Source organism: Melanotaenia boesemani, chromosome 4, assembly GCF_017639745.1.
Source record: "Melanotaenia boesemani isolate fMelBoe1 chromosome 4, fMelBoe1.pri, whole genome shotgun sequence".
Classification (NCBI taxonomy): Eukaryota; Metazoa; Chordata; class Actinopteri; order Atheriniformes; family Melanotaeniidae; genus Melanotaenia; species Melanotaenia boesemani.
In genome coordinates, this window is record NC_055685.1 from 6,724,711 (window position 1) to 6,745,018 (window position 20,308).

Here is a 20,308-nt window from a genome sequence, read left to right on the forward strand (position 1 = left end):
CATATCAGAGATCATTTGCTTTCTGTAGTTTGTATCCATATTTGTATGACATAAATTTAAATAATAATCTGATGTATCATAAATATGTGTGACATTTCTAATAAACCAAACAGTTTAAAAATCGGTTGAAAATTCAGCGGGTTACGTTGATTTAAAACGTTGATACCTCTGCCTCTATTGACTAATGCAGTAAGTAGACGCGGCCCAAGATGGCGGCCGCGTTGACGCATCGTTCCTATGGACAGCAGCGTCAGAGGCGGCATTTATGTCTATGGGTCTCGTCGAGCAAGCCGTCGGATCTCAGCGGGTGATCCGACTGATACCCCGCCTGGTTTAAATGGAGAGAAAACTCCGCCCACCCGGCTCGCCGCCGGGTCATCCGGGCGATAAATGGTGCAGACCCAATGTGTGCTTACATAGAGAAAACATTCATCACATAGTGCCAATGGCAAAATAGTATCTTCTGCCTTGCTCTTTTGCTAAGGTACCCGTTTTTAAATGTAGAAATTCTCACTGTTTCTTGTTTCTTCAGACTTCAATCATTCAATATGATAAACGGCACCAAACAAGAGTCAGTGGCAGAATTATTGACAGAAAAGATATGGCAAGTTTTTCCATGAGCGCAATCCACATAATAAACTGTTCATCCCACAGATGCATTTTTCTTACAAGTGTGGCTCAAAACTGGCTTTCCAACAGTACAAGATTATTTACCAAGAAGCAAAAATCCACCAAACACTTATTCCCCTACTTTTTGTGTAAAGTTAATTTATTAACAACACTAAATAGTTCATTTTTAGATTAAAAGCTGAACATCCCTGGCAAAGAGATCCTTTAAAGACCTTTTAAGATCACAAAACAAAAAATAAACAATGTTCTTTTGTTTTATCTTAAATATAATATGTAGAACTACGTTCTTTGCGTGTAATTTATTAAGCCGTCCCCATTTCTCCGTTTCCGTTATCCTGCTGTAAGTCACATGATGCTTTGTGCTGCCTTCCATGTCTCCGACTAATTTCAGAAAAAGCGATTTTAACTTAACGACCTAATGGATCCCTCCTCTCTCTCTCTCTCTCTCTCTCTCTCTCTCTCTCTCTCTACCTCCATATATGTTTTTTTATCCACAATTTCTGACAACATAAAATTAAATAATTGCCCATGTACAGCTATACTTTGACACATGTTATCTTGAATAGTCAAATGTATCTTTCCACGTCTTACGGGTGGGTTTAATCCTTTAGTCCTTGAAGGCAGCACAAGTCCATGTTTATTAAAGCAGTAGTAGCAGCGTCTTGGAACAGTTCAGCCATCCTGAGGCTGGGGTGGATATCGCCCAGACCTCTTTTATGTGTAGAGAAGAGGAAAACATCTGATGTGGATCCCGGGCGATGGACGCACTGTGCTGACGTTTCTACCAAAAAAGTGGAATTAATTAAAAAAAAATAATAATAATTTTTTTCTCCGTATTCTTCGATTAGAGCCAGAATCTCAAAGCTTGCCACTAAAAGTTTGGAAACTTGGCCAGAAGAATTACAAAGTTTAGGTAAAAGTTTTGGGAAGCGCTGAAACTGTGTCGGAAATGTCAGAGCCAGAGAAGATCGAAAACATTCCTGCCGAGTCTGCAGGAAAAGGAATTCCAAACGGAGGGAATCCTCCAAAAACCAAAGAGGTGAGAGTCGGGTGGCGCACAGCTGATCCTTCTTGGGAAATTATGTTCTCTGTTTCCATGTGTGTAAAAGTTTTTGCAGGTTTTCTGTTTTCAGACATGCCTGCTCAGCCATTTCCACATGACAGCAGTAAACTGACGGACTCTTGTCCTTTCAGCCTCATAAAGCAGCGAAACAAAAAGCGAATAAAAACACTTGACCAGATGTTTCTAGCTTCTTCGATCGTCTCTGAAAAAAACTTCAACATCAGTGAGAGCTAAATCGAAATTTTTGATTCGCTGATTAAACGTTTTCAAGTCTTTGAAATGAAATATCAACATTTACAATGATATACAATAACACAAAGTCTTATAGACACACAGCCAATCATTTTATTTATCTAATCTTTAGTTTTTATTTGTTTTAAATTTAAACCTTGACATAAGATCCTGATTTATATTAAGCAGCTATCTTGAGAAAGGGTGTTTTTTTTAAATGCATATTATTAAATATGTTTGTTTACATTTTAGAATTAAATCCGAAGACATTGAAACGGTAAAATAATGATGAAAAAGCTCAAATATGTTTGATATCTGAAATTCATCAGAGTGGGGACCATTTTCATTTATGATATCTTCATATAGTTCATCTCTTAAATATCCCCATTAAGTCATCACCCAGAGTCGTTTTTATTTGTTAGATTTATTATGAGTAAACTTGTTGATTTCTTTGTGTGTTTCGCACCATCAGTTGTGTTGCACTGAGTAAACATTGGTCATCTGCAAATTGTCTGATTAGTATCAGCCCAATATTATTATAAAGGAAGGTCAACTCAGAGAGTTTTGAAGAGCTTTGATTTTTCTTCCTGAGCAAGCCCCAAAAGGATCAAACTATGATGGAAGTGAAGACCATCTGAGGAGGTGAAGACCAAGAGTTCCTTCTGTGACAGAGAAAAGCTTCAACAGTAATCAGGCAGAAAAATCAGCTCTTTACAGCCCACATCAGAGCACTTCCCAGAGTTCAAGTAGGAGAAACCTCTCAAAATCAACCGTTTGAAGGAGGCTGTGTCAAACAGGGATTTGTGGAGAAACTCCTCCAAATAAACGTTTACTGAAGGGAAACAATAAGAAGAGAAAAAACTGCATGAGCCAAGAAACACAAGAAAAGAAGGGAAAGACTTATCTTCATCAAGAATGTATCATATGATCAGAGTTTGAATAGGAATTTAGACATGAAAGTTAAAAAGAAAAATAGGCAAAATCAGCTGTAAATGAATATGAACCTGTGTCTTTCAGGATTTTGATCTTGCTGCCATTTATGTGTCAGATGCCCAGTACAACAGAAACATCTACTTTGACACGTCCCCCCAGGCTGTCAGGTGAGATATGCATTTAAACATTTACCCATAAAGTTTGTACCTTCGAGAAATTTCTTGTCATTATTGACCACTCCTGATCTGCTGTTTTGTATTTGTATTTCCTGTATAATCATCCTGGAAGATGAATAGCAGAAGATAGATCCTTTCAGACATTTTCAATTCTGCACATCTAACAAAGTTTTAGTAGAGCGACTATTGAAATCCAAGGCCATGTTCATCATGCATGGAAAAACATTAGAAATCAAGATGAAAACTTGGTTTACAGACAAGTTAAAGATCATAAGCTAATTATATAATTAATAAAATATAAAACTAAATGTGCTGTTCTTTTTCTAGGTTGTATCAGCTCTACAATCACTGGGCCCTGAAGGTGATCCTCTACTTCTTCATCCTGGTCAATCTGTCTTTGGCCATCTTCGAGGAACCGGCTGTCCTCCCTCTGCCAATATGGGTATGAAAGCTTCCTCTAGCTGATTCACAAAAGGCATATTTGTATCAAATAGATTTAGGGCACATTCACACCATGATAATCCAGGGGACTCGGTTCAATTAGGCAGGGAAATTCCAAAAGTGTGTGCATCTTCATGTGGCTTGGTTTGCTTTCACACTATACTTTACGCAAGCCGACTAAACCACCTTAACAATTTTGTGCAGTTACAACAGCTACTCCCTGGGGGGTGATATTTCTGATACAAAATTCGGCTCATTTATTGGGCAGCGAGCTATCCGCCATGTTACAGCACGTTGAGTTATACGCCACATACTCTCTTTTGTTCTGCTGGATGGTGCGTTAGCTTTCACACTGTCAGCGGATTGGATCAGAGTTAACTGACTCTGATCCAAGCAGACTCAAACCATTGGTTTTCAAGCTGACCAGAGTTTGCTTCTTTAAACCACACCATAATCCAACTGGGTGTTCACACTGCTCCAAACGGACCAGAATATCCCTGGAAGCAGACCAGGGTTTGCTTAAAACGGCTAAGCCCAGTTGCCAACTAAGCGACTTTGTTGCTATATTTAGCGAGTTTTCAATTTTTTTTTGTTTTGACTAACTAAGTGACTAACGACAAATCTAGTGACTTTTTCTGGAATTATTGGAGACTTTTGGAGACTAACGTGAATGAACATAGTTTACTCCTCCCATTGAGGAGCGGGGACTGCGCAGACCCCTCGTCATACACAGGGGAGTTCCCAGCTGTATTCAAAACAGCCGACGTTCACCTCTGTTTCATGACCAGGCTGAAAATGAAACGTGCAAAGCTGCTGCTGGATGATCCTGTGCTGACTTACCGTCATATAGTAATGTCTATTAATGAAGAGTGTGGACAAAAATATTTAAAAAGTTAAGTGTTCTGACTTGCTCCAGACTCCTAATTAAAAAACAAACAAAAAAAAAACTGAATTAAAAAAATAAAGAAAATATTTATAGAATATTTTTTTATTTATTATGTATTTTATTCTATTTATTTATTTATTGCTGTTCTAAACATTTTTAGGTTGTCTCTTTTTTATCAATTTTTGTCTTTCCCACTACATCCCTCTTTATGGCAGCAAAATATGTACTATATATAGTACTAGGCTATATGTACTAGGGTGATGATGCTAAGTAGCGACTTCTAGCGATTTTTAGGACAGCCAATGTCTACTTTTCTTACTGAGGACTTAGGAACAGTGCCTAAGCCATATTGATTGCACCCCGGATATAATAGCAACATGAAGAGCAGTATTTTAGTTAGTAGTACATTTTAAAACTGTTTACTCAGTCGCCAATATGGATAAAAATAAGAATAACGAGAGGAAACCGTACAGAGACAAACTTATCAAGGAGGTCAGGGATCCATATTTGGCAAAATTGTCAACAATCAGTAACATAGATCCTTACAACCTCAAAGTTAAAGAATGAAGCTCCGATGCTACATCACTACGTCCAACCTCGTTTATGGTATCAGTGCTTACATGTATGAACCGTTCAGAAACTACAAATCTCCGGAAGCTCGCGGACATTTCAGGAATGGCTGGGTGCAGGATCTGGTCACATTTCCATTGCAGGACTGCACAACACAGTGTCACTGTAAAGGTAAGCTAACCTGCTGTTAAGTGAAGTTGTGACTGGTGGTTAGAGTCACTTTACTTGTTTTGTCTGATTTTCTTTACTTATTTAAACTCTGAGCATAAATGATTCATGTGTATTACAATGCTGCAAAAGAAACAACTTCATATTTATATTACATAACTCAGAAAAAGTTTTAAATTATCTAATAATCCTACCATGTTTTCATACAAGATAGTTACTTAAGCTAACATGTCAGTCTGGCATCAGCTTGTAAACCAGAAACTGTAATAACATAGACATCCTTATAAATTAAGCTAAATATAGCAAACGGTTGAACACTGTTGTAAACGGTTGTTGTCTGTCTGCCAGTGTGTGTCTACAGGTCCTGCTCTCTCAGCACCTGACTGATTCTCCACTGAAGCTCTGGGTCATCATGGAGGTCTACAGCCTGCAACAGCTAAAGAAGACTTTTGGATCTGCTCTCATTGTTCCTCTTGTTGACAGATTTGCACATAGTTTGCACTGTTTTTAGCACAATTGCACGTTATATTGTTTCAGTGTTGAAACTGCCATGCAAAGATATGAAATTCTCACTACATGACTTGAAGATATTATACCACAACTTCAGTGTTTTTATTATATCATGTCTGCATATCCTGTATTTTCTTTTATTGAAATTTTATGTTTACTGTTGTGCTGCTACTGTTTATTCTGAGAATTTCAATAAAAACTTAAATGAAAAAGTAAAACTGTCAAGCTTCTCATTTGATTAACAATCATTTATTCTATTCAGTGTTTATCTCCTCAAGATTTTTTAATGTAATTCAAATTTAATGTAATTTTCGTTTTCAAAACTGACACTGATTATTTATGCACTTAAGAGATGCAACATAGAGTCAAAAAGACTTAAAAAATGTTGTGTGATGTTCCTCCTCACTTAGTTGCTGACTAAGTGAGGAGCATCAGGTGTTGTCTTCATGGTCTGTAGCTCTCCAGTGTCCGTATCCTGGTGGATCTCATCTCTGCTGCTTGCAGTGCCTCTTTCCTCAGCTGATCCGTCTACTTTGTCTTGCAGAGGGTGCAGCATTTGTAGGTGCAACTGATGTGTGTCCTAGAAGCAGGGATGGTGCACAATCTGAGCCTTCATCATTTCATAAGCTGGCTGACCTGCAATCACATATTTGGTGTTATTAAAAAACTAGTTAACATTGTGAAATGTAATGGAAGCATCCAATCTTAACCTCTTAATCCAACCAGTTGACCATCTCATCAGATCTCACAGAGCACTCTTGGTATTTACCTGTATCTTTAAAATCATTCACTCTGTGACGTTTTGTTATAAGATGATTAAATAAAATAAACACTGATCAAGCATAAAGAGATGTACCCATTTCTATTTCCTTCCCTCTTTGCCTCTAGTTTGCGACTTTAGAAAGCAAAAAAAAAAGCATATTCATTAACATTACTAAGGCCTGGTACAAGCATAACGATTTTTTCAATCTCATGAGATTTTTTATCTGGTGGAGACCTCACACGTGAGGATTAAAAAAAATCAGTTTTGATCATATTGTGTGTGGTGTGCTCTGAAAATGTAATCATAGAACAACACACACGATGATGCTGTCCCGCAACTGATCTACAATCTAGTCCTCCGAGCCGGACAAACGTCAAAACGTAGAAGAAGAAACATAGCAACAATTGGAAAACACAACACACAGCATGGAAGAGTATATATAGGACGAGGGAATGATGGTGGTCTTGGGACTATTGTTAACAGAAAAAGCCAGAACTGAAAAAAATAACAGACTGGAGACGGCGTGAACACGGACTTTATTTACTTCCTTGTTCCAGGTCAGGAAGAGGCAAAACCGAGACAAAAACAGCCCAGAAATCATTATGTGTGTACCAGGCTTTGAACAATGAAAACAGCAACAACAAAAAAACTCTCCTACTTACCTTCATGAAAATGCCGAGAGCAAACACTCATGAAGGGAGATACAGAGTTGAAAGTGATGTCCTTTCCTCTCACCATTGCGACCCAGGCCATCCAACGCCGCAGTTACATCCTCAACCTGCCGCCCAAAGCCTTTTTTACAAGCAGGAAACCGGCCTACTTTTCTAACCATTTTATCAAAGATTGTAATGCAGGCAAAAACAATGCACAGTTGTTTGCGAGGATGCAATCAACATGGCGATCGATCCACAATACACTGTGGCTATCCCGAGCGTTACATCACCTGACAAAGACTGATAGCAGGCAGCCACTCTCCCGTCTTCCTGGTACTGCGTACCGCCAGTGAATCTTTTAGTGGTATGCAGTACCGGACCGTACGGCTTACTTTCACCCCTGGGAACACTTCTTAAAATCTCTCTTTTTCACAAAATAGGATAATTTTGCTGCCTCTCTGTTGTGATTATAGTGTTAGCATGAGAGCTAACTATCTTAGCTCTTAGCCATGTTAGCCAATGAAAACTAACAAATTACTTTGAAAGACATTAAAGAAGCTGTACAGAACTTTGTCAGATTTTCTCAGATACACTCCCCATAACGACGGCTAATTCAGCATCTGTCTTGCATCCTGTCTCTTTGAGATTTCTCCAGCCATTAAAAGTCAGTCTGATGTTGACTCTTTTCTTTTCTCTTATTCTTTCTCCCATTCTTTTCATTTTGTCTTTTGCTAATTTCTTGCCTTTCTTTGATGAATTAGCCATGGTGCGCATTCAAAAAGGCCAGTGTGTTGATATCCAGTTGCTGGTAAGTTACATGGTGCATAATCAAAATTCAGCTATAATGTTCCAGGCTCAATACCAAAGGTGTGAAGTGCGGGTTCTCAGCCTCAGGATGCTGCTGGGCATCGATGCCTTCAGGAATGTTCATAATAAAAGTCACTGTGCCTTTAAAATGAGTCAGAAGTGCATATTTTTAAGTTCAGAAAGTTGCATTTTAAAAAAAAAAGGACTCTAAAATGGCTACCACTCATGAGTGTGTTTCTGAAGAAAGAGAGCAAATGCACAGTTGGTTATTACTCAGAGGAACTATATGTAAAAATAACATATGCTGATTTGAGGATGATAGTTTAAACCAGTAATAAATCTTAGAAAGTCATGCATGATGTAACAGCAGTTTTCGTGTATGTTGTTTTCAGGCCACAATGCTGGTGGAGCTGCTCTGTCTGCTTGTCTTCGCCTTTCGACTTGTTCATTACGCCAAGGTGATTCCTCGAGATAAGTTCTGGAAGGACCCCAAAAATATCTGCATCATCGTCATCCTCACGGTAAGAGCGAGGAGCTGGTCTACAGCATCAGGCTCCTCCTGCTTTATTATCTGCATTTTCTATTATTACAATATTCAAAAGCAATTTTAACTAAAGAAATTTACTCCTATAACTTTTTAATAAATTGGGATCTAAGGGATATTATTGTTTCTGTGAAGCTGTTGAGAAACATTTTTGTTCCTAGTGACAGTCTATCGTCCCACAAAATGATCTTTCGTTGTTGAAGTTTCTGTGTGTTGTGATTTAAGATTTCAGTTAGATTGTCAGGTTGTCGATTTAGTCACACTAAACATTTTCAAGTGCTCAGAATCTGGGATGATGATGCATCCTGCTGAAAGTTGGTGAGTTGTGCACTTTGGACTCAGGGAACTTCCTTGTTTTTGGTGTGAAAGCTGAAATAGTAGCAGTGTGCTGAGCAGAGTTCCTGTCTGTGAGCTGCACAGTCAGAATGTGCTGAGAAGACTTTTAGCCTGTTGTTGTTAAGCAATCTTTAGCAAGAGATATTGTCCTGTCAGCGCCTTTTAAAAGCAGAAAATCTTCCTGGTGACTCAGACCTTGAGGCCTCCATTTTACTCCATTGTACTTTTACTTACTTACTTTTTTCCTTCCTTTCTTGATCTGATTATGCGTAGGTTGCTCATATTTTAGGTTCAAGTTTATTAGCATTTTTTTAAACACTTGGTTTTGCAAAGGAGGCTGAAATAGTCCTTGCATTTTAAAGGAGGCTTAACTAGTTCAAGATTAACTAGTCCTTTACTATAGTGGGCCGGATTTGGTTATTCACTGTTTGAGTACTGGCTTGCTAACTTGAATTATAGCCGACTCTCATAATAAGGGAAAGGAAGAGCAGAATTGAAACATGATGGCAGTTTAAGCAGGAAAGCCAAAAACATACAGATTCCTCTCTGCTGTCGCCATGTTGCAGCAGATTTCTGTCCACTTGATAATGTAAACAAATATCACATTTTGGTACTATTTTTGGAGGTTTTGATGGTGTAAATATCAAACAGTTATCGATATATGCAGAGAAGGGGATCATGCAAAGGGGGTGACATGCAGCAAAGGACCCCAAGGTCGAGATTTGAACCTGGGCCGGCTGCACTGAGAGGCTGTTACTTCATATTTAACTATGAAAAGATATCTGGCAAGGCAAATTTAATTATACTTTGCTCAAAACAATAAAGGGAACACTTAAATGACACATTTTGGATCTTGATGAATGAAATATTCCAGTTGAAAATCTTTATTCATTACATACTGATATGTGTTGAGAACGAAATAACATAAGAATCATCAATGGAAAACAAAATCATTAACCCATGGAGGTCTGGATTCAGAATCATACTCAAAATAAACGTGAAAAGATCAGATCACAGACTGTCCCAACTTCTGTGGAAATTCCTCAAGACCATTCAAAATGAGGTTCAGTAGTGTGTGTGGCCTCCACGTGCCTGTATGCACTCCCTACAACATCTGAGCATGCTCCTGATTAGACGATGGATGTTATCCTGACAAAGAGCTCCTCTCAGACCTGGATCAGGGCTTCAGTCAGGCCCTGGATAGTCTCTAGTGCAATGTGGTGGTGGTGGATGAAACGAGACATGATGTCCCAGAGGTGCTGGACTGGATTCAGGTCTGGTGAATGGGCAGGGCAGTCCATAGCATCAATGCCTTCATCATGCATGAACTGCTGACACACCCCAGCCCCATGACGCCAAGACTTGTCATGCATCAGAAGGAACACAGGTCCCACTGCAGCAGCATATCGTCTGACAGTGGGTCTCAGAATCTCATCCAATACCTAATGGCAGTCAGGGTACCTTTAGCTAGTACATGAAGGTCTGTGTAGCCCTCTAACGATATGTCTCCCCAGACCATTACTGACCCATTACCAAACCAGTCATGCTGGAGGATGTTGCAGGCAGCACAACGTTCTCCACAGCATCTCCAGACTCTGTCACATCCATCACACATGCTCAGTCTGAACCTGCTCTCATGTGTGAAGAGCACAGGACGCCAGTGGCCAATCTGCCAGTCCTGCTAAGATTAATTACCAGTTTCACTTTTTAACTGTAAATTTCAGATGTCTTACTAACTCTTGTTCACAGTAGTGAGAAAATAACTTGGATAACTAACTTGGATAAATATTCCACCAATCACCAATCATGCATTTAGACATTGAACTAAGTAATTTTCCTCCTCTGTGTGTTGTCCAGCTCACGATGATTGATATGATCATCTATGGAGCGCTAAAAACTGCAAACTGTTACAGTGTCCGCTGGTCAAGACTCCTGCGGCCTCTCCTGTTGGTCAATGTGACAGAGGGACGGCAGGTAAGGATCGTTTAAATCCACATCTGATCTTTTTAGACATATTTATTCATTTCCATGAGATCCATTATACTGGGCTGTTTGTGAACTGCTTGTCCTGTCCTGAATAAATGTCCTGAATAAAGATCTTCGCTGTGGCACCATTGTTGTGGAAAATAGTACAGTCATTAGGTAGGTAATGGTTTAGTGTTTGTGGAGTGAGCAGGGACCCCCATAGGAAGTGCAAGAAGGAAACTGTGAAGGTTTTTTTTACCTTTTATGCTGAATTACATTCTGATAGAAATATTCAAGACATATCCTGGGATTTTTTTAACAATCCTTGCAGATGGACAGCATCAGAGGCTGTGACTTCAGATGGCTAAACCAAGGCAATGTGGTGTAACAAAGCAACTGAACCTCCGGCAGCAGCTGTTCAGTGTTTTCATATTCCCTATTTAATTCCCAGGATCTAATCTTCTTCCGTCTTCCATCCAAAACAACAATGAAAACAAAACAAAGGCTATAATATCTTTTCCAGATTATCTAAAATCAGATAAATATTTAGCTCTTGGTGATGGAAATGGGTTATTTGATAATTTACTGAAACGTGGTCCAGTCTGATCATGATCATCGTAACTTTGTGCCGGTGTTTATATTATAACGCAGGTTGGGAGACAAAAAGCTAAAGAGAAATCATCTATCACTTTTCCATAATGACACTGTAAGGGTGTGTTTTATTTTATTTTATTTTATTTGTAAAAATATTTTATATTAATAGCGTTTTATTTTGTTTTGTTTAATTTTTATTTCTCTTTATTTATTTTAATAAATAATTTTATTTTACTTTATTAGTGAAAATATTTTATTTTAATGATGACTTTAATTTATTTCAATTTATTATATTTTGTTTTAATGAATTTTATTTTATTTTGAGATTTGGAAATAGAAAAATGCTGCTGCTCAACAGACCAACAAGAAGTTAATTTTTCTCCATCTAAAACAACTCAAACTTCAGAAATTTCAGAGTAAACGTATTTTTATTTATTTATTTATTTGTTCAGTGTCATGAACATCTTGTTCTCTTATCCCATCAGTTAACCTCAACCTTTAAACGTCCATGTTTGAGGGAAACTTCCTGCTCCTAAATATTGAAATGTTTATGGTCCGATGGCGCCTTAACGCATCATTAGTTTGTGTCTGTGTGGATGAGGACAGATCATTTCGGTCCCCTGAGAGCATAAAGCATAAACTCTGCCCGTGTGTGTGTGTTTGTTTGTGTTCAGCTCCGCAGAGCGTTCAGAAGCATCCGGAATGCTTTGCCTCAGATCTTCTATGTCTTCCTGCTCTTCATGTTCAGCGTCCTCATGTTCTCCCTCATGGCCCTCAAGCTGCTGGGCAAACGGTGAGCCTATTTCTGTCATTTGATTACAGTTGTTATTCTGAAGTTAGAGTTTTTTCTCTGGATGATTTGGATGACTGATCTTTGCTCACCAGACATCCGGTTTTTTGATAAAAGGACGTTTTCTGGAATGCCGGTTCTTCTTTTTCTTTGCTGGAAGTCTAAATGCTTAGATGGATGCCACCCTCATGTATGTGTGGTACATTTTAACTTTTAACTTGGCATGAAAACTGCAAACAGGAAGCCATGATGAACAAATCCACCCACCATCCAGAATTTAAAACTTTATTAAATCTGTCCAGAAACAATGACAATACTGTAGTTTACAAAAGTTATGAGATTATCATTTTATGTAATGCTTTAGTTGCCTTGAAGGATGCCTTGCCTTTATCTATCAGGTTTTTCAGGCTGTAAACAAACATTTATTAGTTTTATTAAGATGTTTTAAGTTCAGTTTTGGTCTAATATTTAACTTAAAAGCATGTCCAGAGGCAGTATCATCCCTAATGACATTTTCTTTCCAGGGATTAAGTTGTTTCTATTCACTTAAATCAACACAATTGGGGGTTAAGACTTATTTGGCACCTAGATTTGATTGTGATTTGTAAAACTATTGTGAATTTATCAGCAGTACTGCACTTAAATCCAACCCCCAATTCCATAAGTTGGGATGCTGTGTAAAATGCAAATAAAAACTGAATGCAATGTTTTACAGATCTCATGAACTCTGATTTTATTCACAATAGATAAATAACATATCAGATGTTGAAACTGAGACATTTTACCTCTTCATGGAAAATATTATGCACTTTTGAAGCTCCCATCAATGCTGAAAAGTAGTACATGGAGGTTTTAGAGCAACATCTGCTCCCATCCAGACAACATCTCTTTCAGGGAAGGCCTTGCAGATTTCAGCAAGACAATGCTGAACCACATCCTGCATCCATCATAGCAGCATGGCCTCACAGGAGAAGAGTCCGGCTGCTGAACTCGCCTGCCTGCCTGCTTTAGTTTTGTTTTGATCCTGGTTAATGAATGTGAGCTTTTTTTGTTAAAAATTTATGATGGAAATGGCCAAACTTGACAAAAGTGTGATGTCATCACATCTCCCTTTTGCCTAGACTACAACTACTTTTGTTCAGTGATTTTTATTTATTCTTTATTCAGTCTCTGTACTGCTTAGTCCATTACGGGTCGCGAGTAAGCTGGAGCCGATCCCAGCATTTAACAGATGAGAGGCAGTTACACCCTGGACAGGTCACCAGTTCATCACAGTGCCAGCACAGAAGGAGAAAGACAACCATTCACGCTCACACTCACTCCTAGGGAGAATTTAGAATAACATTTTTATTTATTTATTTTTTGTGGCATTTTACGCAGAAATCTGAAGACCATAGATGGGCAACCATACTTCAACAACTACATGGACATTGTCTTTGATCTGTACGTCCTGGTCACGACGGCCAACAGCCCTGACATCATGTAAGGAAGCCATGTTTTTGTTTTTTGTTTTTTGTTTATTTTTTTACTGTATAGTGTTCTAACAAATGCATTTATAGAAAACAATTCCCTATTAAAGATATCTTAAAATCCACATTTCTTACAGACATGTTAGTTCTGCAGATTGTTGATTTACATATTAGAAGATGGACTGTGTTTTTATGTAATAACCATACACAGACTGACACACTGATGAATGCATTAGGTGCAAATAGTGGCCCAGTATCTTGCACGTTGACACATCAACATGTGGACTGGGAATCAAACCACTGGTCACATCTGCCATTAACAATAGTTGGCCCGCTACATGATAATGACTGTTAGCTTATACTTACCTTAAAGACGCACAACAGAACTGAGATTTTCTCATTGACGTGCCCCCTATCAATGACTGTCCTGCAGGTTTTAGATGTTTTCTGCTCCAACACACCTGACTCAAATTAAATGTCTCCCATCAACAGCGTGTTGTCAAGTTCTGTCCAAACATATTGACCCATTAAGTTAATTCAGGTGCTGCAACAGGAAATGTTTAAAGCCTGCAGGACCACTTCTCTCGAGGACCGCCTTTCCTGGTACTGGTGTAGGGGGTGGGGCTAAAGATAAAGCAATGTAAACTTTGAGTGCATTACTTGAATGTAATGTTGACTGGGTGATACCGTGCTGTTATTATATCTGACGGTGTTAATGTGCTCAGCGATGAGTCCAAGACAAATTTCCCACCAGGGACAATCAAGTGTTTTGTATCTTAACATAATTTAATTTGCACAGTGCTGTTATTACTCTTATGCAGACTGTTTTATATATAAACATTAAGGGGACAAATAGCGAAATTGTTTCACTACAAGGTTTGCTGTTGTGCACTGCCTGTAGGCTAAAGCAAGGTGTGTCATGAGCCACACCTCCCTCTACCTTTTCCCCCACCCCCAACTCACCTCGTCTGCGAACGAACGTTCAAAGTGCAAACACACTGAGTAAAACAATATCACCATTTTGTGGAACATATTGACTTATAACGTTTATGTTGTTACTTACTGCCCAGAAGAAGAGCTAGCTCACAGTGAAACTGAAGCCTCTTTAGCTCTCGCAGTGCCCTCCACTTTGGAACAACCCGGCCAATGTAAATCCGGGTTATGTCCCTTTCTATATCTGATAACTTCTTTGCCAGCGACATAGAAGTTATTGGATCCTGTTCGTCTGCAGGTGAAGGTTTCGTTCTTTGCTATTTTGCTTCAAAAATATGAGATGCCATATGCCATGCTCCGACCTATTATAGGTAGGGAGGGTTGAGGGTTCTGTGGGGAGACAGGAGGCGGCGATTCAGATGAACATACATGAACGTGCTGCCGGACCGGCTGGTAAACACAGGGCTGGAGATCAACACGGGGAGACGGTGTGAGACGTCATGCTATACTCCAGATTAAATTAGTTCTTCACATAGTATTTTTTTTATATTCCTTCAATCTAGAAATGGTGAATTTCTGCTGAATCAAATCAGAAATCTTAAATTGTTTTTTAGATGTTTAATCAATACCCACTGAAAGTTTTTAAACATACTTTTGGTTATCACAGGTATTTACTGTATACATTTTTTTTAGTAATTATCTTATTAGTAAAGGATTTGATTTGATACCCCATATATGATTAAAATATTCATCCACAGGAGAAGCCAAACAAAATAAATAGAAGACAATAAATAAGTGCTCGTCATAAAATTAGAATATCATGAAAAGGTTGATTTATTTCAGTAATTCCATTAGTCTGTGAGGAATGAAAGTGTTTATTTTAATTTTGATGATTATAACTGACAACTAATGAAAATCCCAAATTCAATATCCCCGAAAATCTGAATATTACTTAAGACCGATACAACAAAAGGATTTCTAGAAATATTGGCAAACTGAAAAGTATGAACATGAAAAGTATGAGCATGTATGGCACTCAATACTTAGTCGGGGCTCCTTTTGCCTGAATTACTGCAGCAATGCGGCGTGGCATGGAGTCCATCAGTCTGTGGCACTGCTCAGGTGTTATGGGAGCCCAAGTTGCTCTGATAGTGGCCTTCAGCTCTTCTGCATTGTTGGGTCTGACGTATCGCATCTTCCTCTTCACAATACCCCATAGATTTTCTACGGGCTTAAGGTCAGGCGAGTTTACTGGCCAGTTAAGAACAGGGATACCATGGTCCTTAAACCAGGTACTGGTAGCTTTGGCACTGTGTGCAGGTACCAAGTCCTGTTGGAAAATGAAATCTGCATCTCCATAAAGATGGTCAGCGGCAGGAAGCAGGAAGTGCTCCAAAACTTCCTGGTAGACGGCTGCGTTGACCGTGGACCTAAGAAAACACAGTGGACCAGCACCAGCAGATAACATGGCACCCAAGCCATCACTGACTCTGGAAACTTTACACTCAAACAACGTGGATTCTGTGCCTCTCCTCTTTTCCTCCAGACTGTGGGAGCTTGATTTCCAAAGAACATGCAACATTTCCTTTCATCAGAGAACATAACTTTGGACCACTCAGCAGCAGTCTAGTCCTTTTTGTCTTTAGCCTGAGTGAGACGCTTCTGACGCTGTCTCTTGTTCCAGAGTGGCTTGACACAAGGATGTGACAGCTGAAACCATGTCTTACATACGTCTGTGCTGGTGGTTCCTGAAGCACTGACTCCAGCTGCAGTCCACTCTTTGTAAATCTCCTCCACTTTCTTGAATGGGTTTTGTTACACACTCCTCTCCAGGGTGCAGTTATCCCTTTTGCATGTATACTTTTTTCTACCACATCTTTTCCTTCCCTTCGCCTCTTTATTAATGTGCTTGGACACAGAGCTCTGTGAACAGCCAGCCTCTTTAGCAATGACCTTTTGTGTCTTGCCCTCCTTGTGCAAGGTGTCAGTGGTCGTCTTTTGGACAACTGTCAGGTCAGCAGTCTTCCCCATGATTGTGTAGCCAACAGAACTAGGCTGAGAGACCATTTAAAGGCCTTTGCAGGTGTTTCGAGTTAATTATCTGATTAGAGTGTGGCACCAGGTGTCTTCACTATTAAACCTTTCCACAATATTATAAGTTCCTGAGATGCTCAATTTGGGGTTTTCATTAGTTATAATCATCAAAATTAAAAGAAATAAACATTTGAAATCTGTCAGTCTGTGAGGAATGAATGTCTACATTATACCAGTTTCATTTTTTGAATGGAATTACTGAAATAAATCAACTTTTTCACAATATTCTAATTTTATGACAAACACCTGTACAAAAATGTGATCTCAACAAATAAACAACAAGCAAAACAAATGAACAAATAAAATCTAACTATAGAAAGGACAGCATAAAAAAATGTATACAACTCCTGATATCAGTAAATCCACATCTTCCTTTTTCACTCTAAAGAAATATTGATAATATATTCTGTTAATTATGATTTTTGAAGCTCTACAAAAAATGTACAGCTGTTCAAAGAGTCAGTAAAACTGTTTATTGTGTCATAATGAAATATGAATAATGAATTTCCTCTTTTTATTATTATTTTGTGCCAGCTTCCAAATAAAAAGGAAGCTCATTATTATTAACATTATTTTACTCATTTTTTAAGGCAACAAATATCTTTTTCTGTTCTCTCTAAATTTACACAAAAGCACAGTTTAAAATTTATTTGAACACTTTTATTAGTTGTTGTCCCGCAACCTCTTCGTTGAAGATTTTATGTGTGAGTTTTACGTTTAAAATAGCTTTGTCTCTTGTGAGTGGAAATTACATTTGTTGTAATTTAGATAAGACTGTTTCCGTCACCTCAAAGCACATGAAGACTTTTGCCTTCCTCGAGCAAAAGGGGAAGCTTCTGAGCTGCACTTAAAATTCCTGTTTATCATTGTTTCTGAGGCCCTTTTATACTCTGCTTCTCATTGACAGGATGCCTGCTTACAACGCCAGCTCTTTTTTCACCATCTTCTTCATCTTGTACATCGTCATCAACACATACATCTTCATGTCCGTCTTCTTGGCCGTTGTTTACAACAATTACAAGAAATACCTGAAGGTACAGCTGTCAGGCTGAGTGGTCGTTCTCTGTTTTACAGATATCAGTAAAAAACTGAACAAAGAATATTCATTTATGCATCTTTGCTGCTGACTGAAAGCAGAGCTGAAACCGCTCACTGTTTTGTTAATAGGAGGAGGTACAGCAGCTGGTGAGGGCCAAACGGCACAAGATGGTGCGAGCATTCGCTGTTCTGCAGGAGGTCAAGGAAGAAGACAGCCAGCCTGTGGTGACCCATGCCAACTGGAACCAGCTCATTCGACTGGTCCATCCTAACATGACCAATGCTCACAGAGAGCTTCTGTGGAGCGTCTCAGACGACAAGAACCAAGGCTTCATCGGTACGTTATATATATTCATGAAGAATATAATTTAGTTAAAAATGTCTTTTACAAGAATTTCCTGCTCAGGACAGCAGCAGTGTAGTTGAGAGGTTTTTAATATACATACATATTAAAGTCCTTTAGAAATCAGGAGTATGTAGCAAAGACTTTGCAAAAGACTAGAAAACTACCAGCTCACACCTGCTCACATCTAAAGACAAATGTTTAGAGTTTTAAGTCTCAGCCTAGTCTCAGACTGAAATTTGACAAAGACTGTGAATCACTATTTACACAACTACAACTAGATTTTAGTATTTTTTGTAATATGTTGGACAGCTGGTATGGAACAAAGCTGATCTGCCCACAGCAAAGCAAACAAGGGGAGAGTTTCCCTCCAGGAGGGAATTACACGTCATTAAGTGTGGCTCTGCATCTCCACCAGGTGTTACAGCGACTTATCAGCATCTGGAGGAATGAATGAGTTTTTTTTCTTCTCTCATTCGTTATTTTATTATACTGTAACACATAAATGATCCACAGCAGACGTTTACTTCTAATAACATCCGCTCCTCTTTCTGGACTCCACTTACAACGTTTCATCACCGCTTCTTGTTCGTCTTTTTTTTTTTCTTCTTTTTTTCTGTTGTTCTGACAGTCAGGGTATCTCTTACTGCTTTAGTCAGAGCTCATCTATTGGTTCTTGTTTGTGTTTCGTCACTGTGACTTGTGATACTATCAAACACATTTGATATTGTCACAGACCCAAGACTAGGGAAAGATTGACATTAAACAGTTCAGATTACCACCTTAAACCTAACGATGGAGATGATGGGAGCGCTGCGACTCCAGTGAGACTCCTAGATTTTGTAAAGACTTCCCTTTTTAGTCTGCGACTGTTAAAGTCGTTTGGTGTGAGCCCAGCATTAATGAGAGTATGGATCAATTAAAATCTGTGTATCTTTAGGGTGTTTTTCATGTCAAGAAAATTTGTTTAATGTTCATACATCCTTATTGACTGGAATCAGTTCAGAATTCTGTTTTTTTTTTTTTTTTGCAACAGATCAGTCAAAGAAAGCCGTGAGTTAAATTCTCTTTAAGTTCAGTTTGGACTTTAAGAACAGATATGAGGAATAAATCTTGAAAGTTGTGACAGAAACTTTGCAAATATAACACAGTAGATAAAACATTTTTATTCTAAAGTATGTAGAGCAGGGGTGTCAAACTCTGGTCCCGCGAGGGCCGCTATCCTGCTCAGAAGGAGGAAGAAAAGGGATTTACATGACTTTGAACGTGGCATGGTTGTTGGTCAGGGTATTTCAGATCCTGCTGATCTACTAGGATTTTCACACGCAACCATCGGGTTTACAGAGAACGGTCTGGAAAAGAGAAAATTGGTTAAAAGAGAAAATGATAGAAACAGGAAGTCAAATAAGCCCTGGTTCCAACCAAAATATACAGAACAGCATCTCTGAACACACAACACGTCCAACCTTGAAGCCGAAGGGCTACAGCAGCAGAAGACCACACCGGGTGCCTCCTGTCAGCTAAGAACAGGAAACTGAGGCTACAATTCACACACACTCACCAACACTGGACAGTAGAAAATGGAGAAACATTGCTGGTCTGAGTTTCCATTTCAGCTCAGAATTTTGTGGAAATATCATGAAAACATGGACCTATCCTGTCTTGGATCAATGCTTCAGGCTGCTGGTGGTGTAATGGTGTGGGGGATATTTTCTTGGCCCACTTTGGGCTCCTTAGTACCACCGTGTCCTGGTTTAATCACCACAACCTACCTGAGTGTTGTTGCTGACCGTGTTCATCCCTTTATGACCACAGTGGAGCATCTTCTGATGCTACTTCCAGCAGGATAATGCACCATGTCACAAAGCTCAGATCATCTCCAACTGCTTTCCAGAACATGACAATGAGTTCACTGGACTCCAGCGGCCTCCACAGTCACCAGATTTCAGTCCAGTAGAGCAGCTTTGGGATGTGGTGGAACGGGAGATTCTCATCATGGATGAAGCTGACAAATCTGGATCATTTATCTTGGACTGGGTACTGGGGCACCAGTCTTAGCAGAGATCCCCAGACTTTCGTCTAGTTAATTCATTCTCTTCCATGAGGTGCTGCCTAGCATGTGTTTATGTAAATAAAGAGGAACATGTCTAAATGTGACTTTATAGTAACATGACATTTGACATATTGCTTCTTTGTCAGCTTTGAGACAAACTGGGGGGTCAGATTGAATGAACTGTTGCATTCCTCTACCTAGGCTGACCCAGTTCTAGTTTTCTGGTTGGTACCTGGACGTAAACCCAACAGCTGTATCTGTGCTGTTTGTTTTCCAGTTATAAGAAGGCCACTTAAGTTTCATAAGCTCTATTTTATC

At 39.0% G+C, this 20,308-nt stretch overlaps 1 protein-coding gene across 1 annotated transcript in view; it reads left to right on the forward strand.

Moving 5' to 3' along the window:
* Positions 1 to 1,291: 1,291 nt before the first annotated feature.
* tpcn3 (two pore segment channel 3) overlaps positions 1,292 to 20,308 on the forward strand; it is a 29,400-nt gene continuing 10,383 nt past the window's right edge. The window contains exons 1-9 of the mRNA XM_041983231.1: positions 1,292 to 1,669; positions 2,942 to 3,024; positions 3,361 to 3,475; positions 8,224 to 8,352; positions 10,569 to 10,685; positions 11,945 to 12,063; positions 13,441 to 13,542; positions 17,464 to 17,590; positions 17,724 to 17,931. Coding sequence (XP_041839165.1) covers positions 1,580 to 1,669; positions 2,942 to 3,024; positions 3,361 to 3,475; positions 8,224 to 8,352; positions 10,569 to 10,685; positions 11,945 to 12,063; positions 13,441 to 13,542; positions 17,464 to 17,590; positions 17,724 to 17,931 — 1,090 coding nt within the window. The 5' untranslated portion in view covers positions 1,292 to 1,579. The remainder of the gene's footprint in view (positions 1,670 to 2,941; positions 3,025 to 3,360; positions 3,476 to 8,223; positions 8,353 to 10,568; positions 10,686 to 11,944; positions 12,064 to 13,440; positions 13,543 to 17,463; positions 17,591 to 17,723; positions 17,932 to 20,308) is intronic.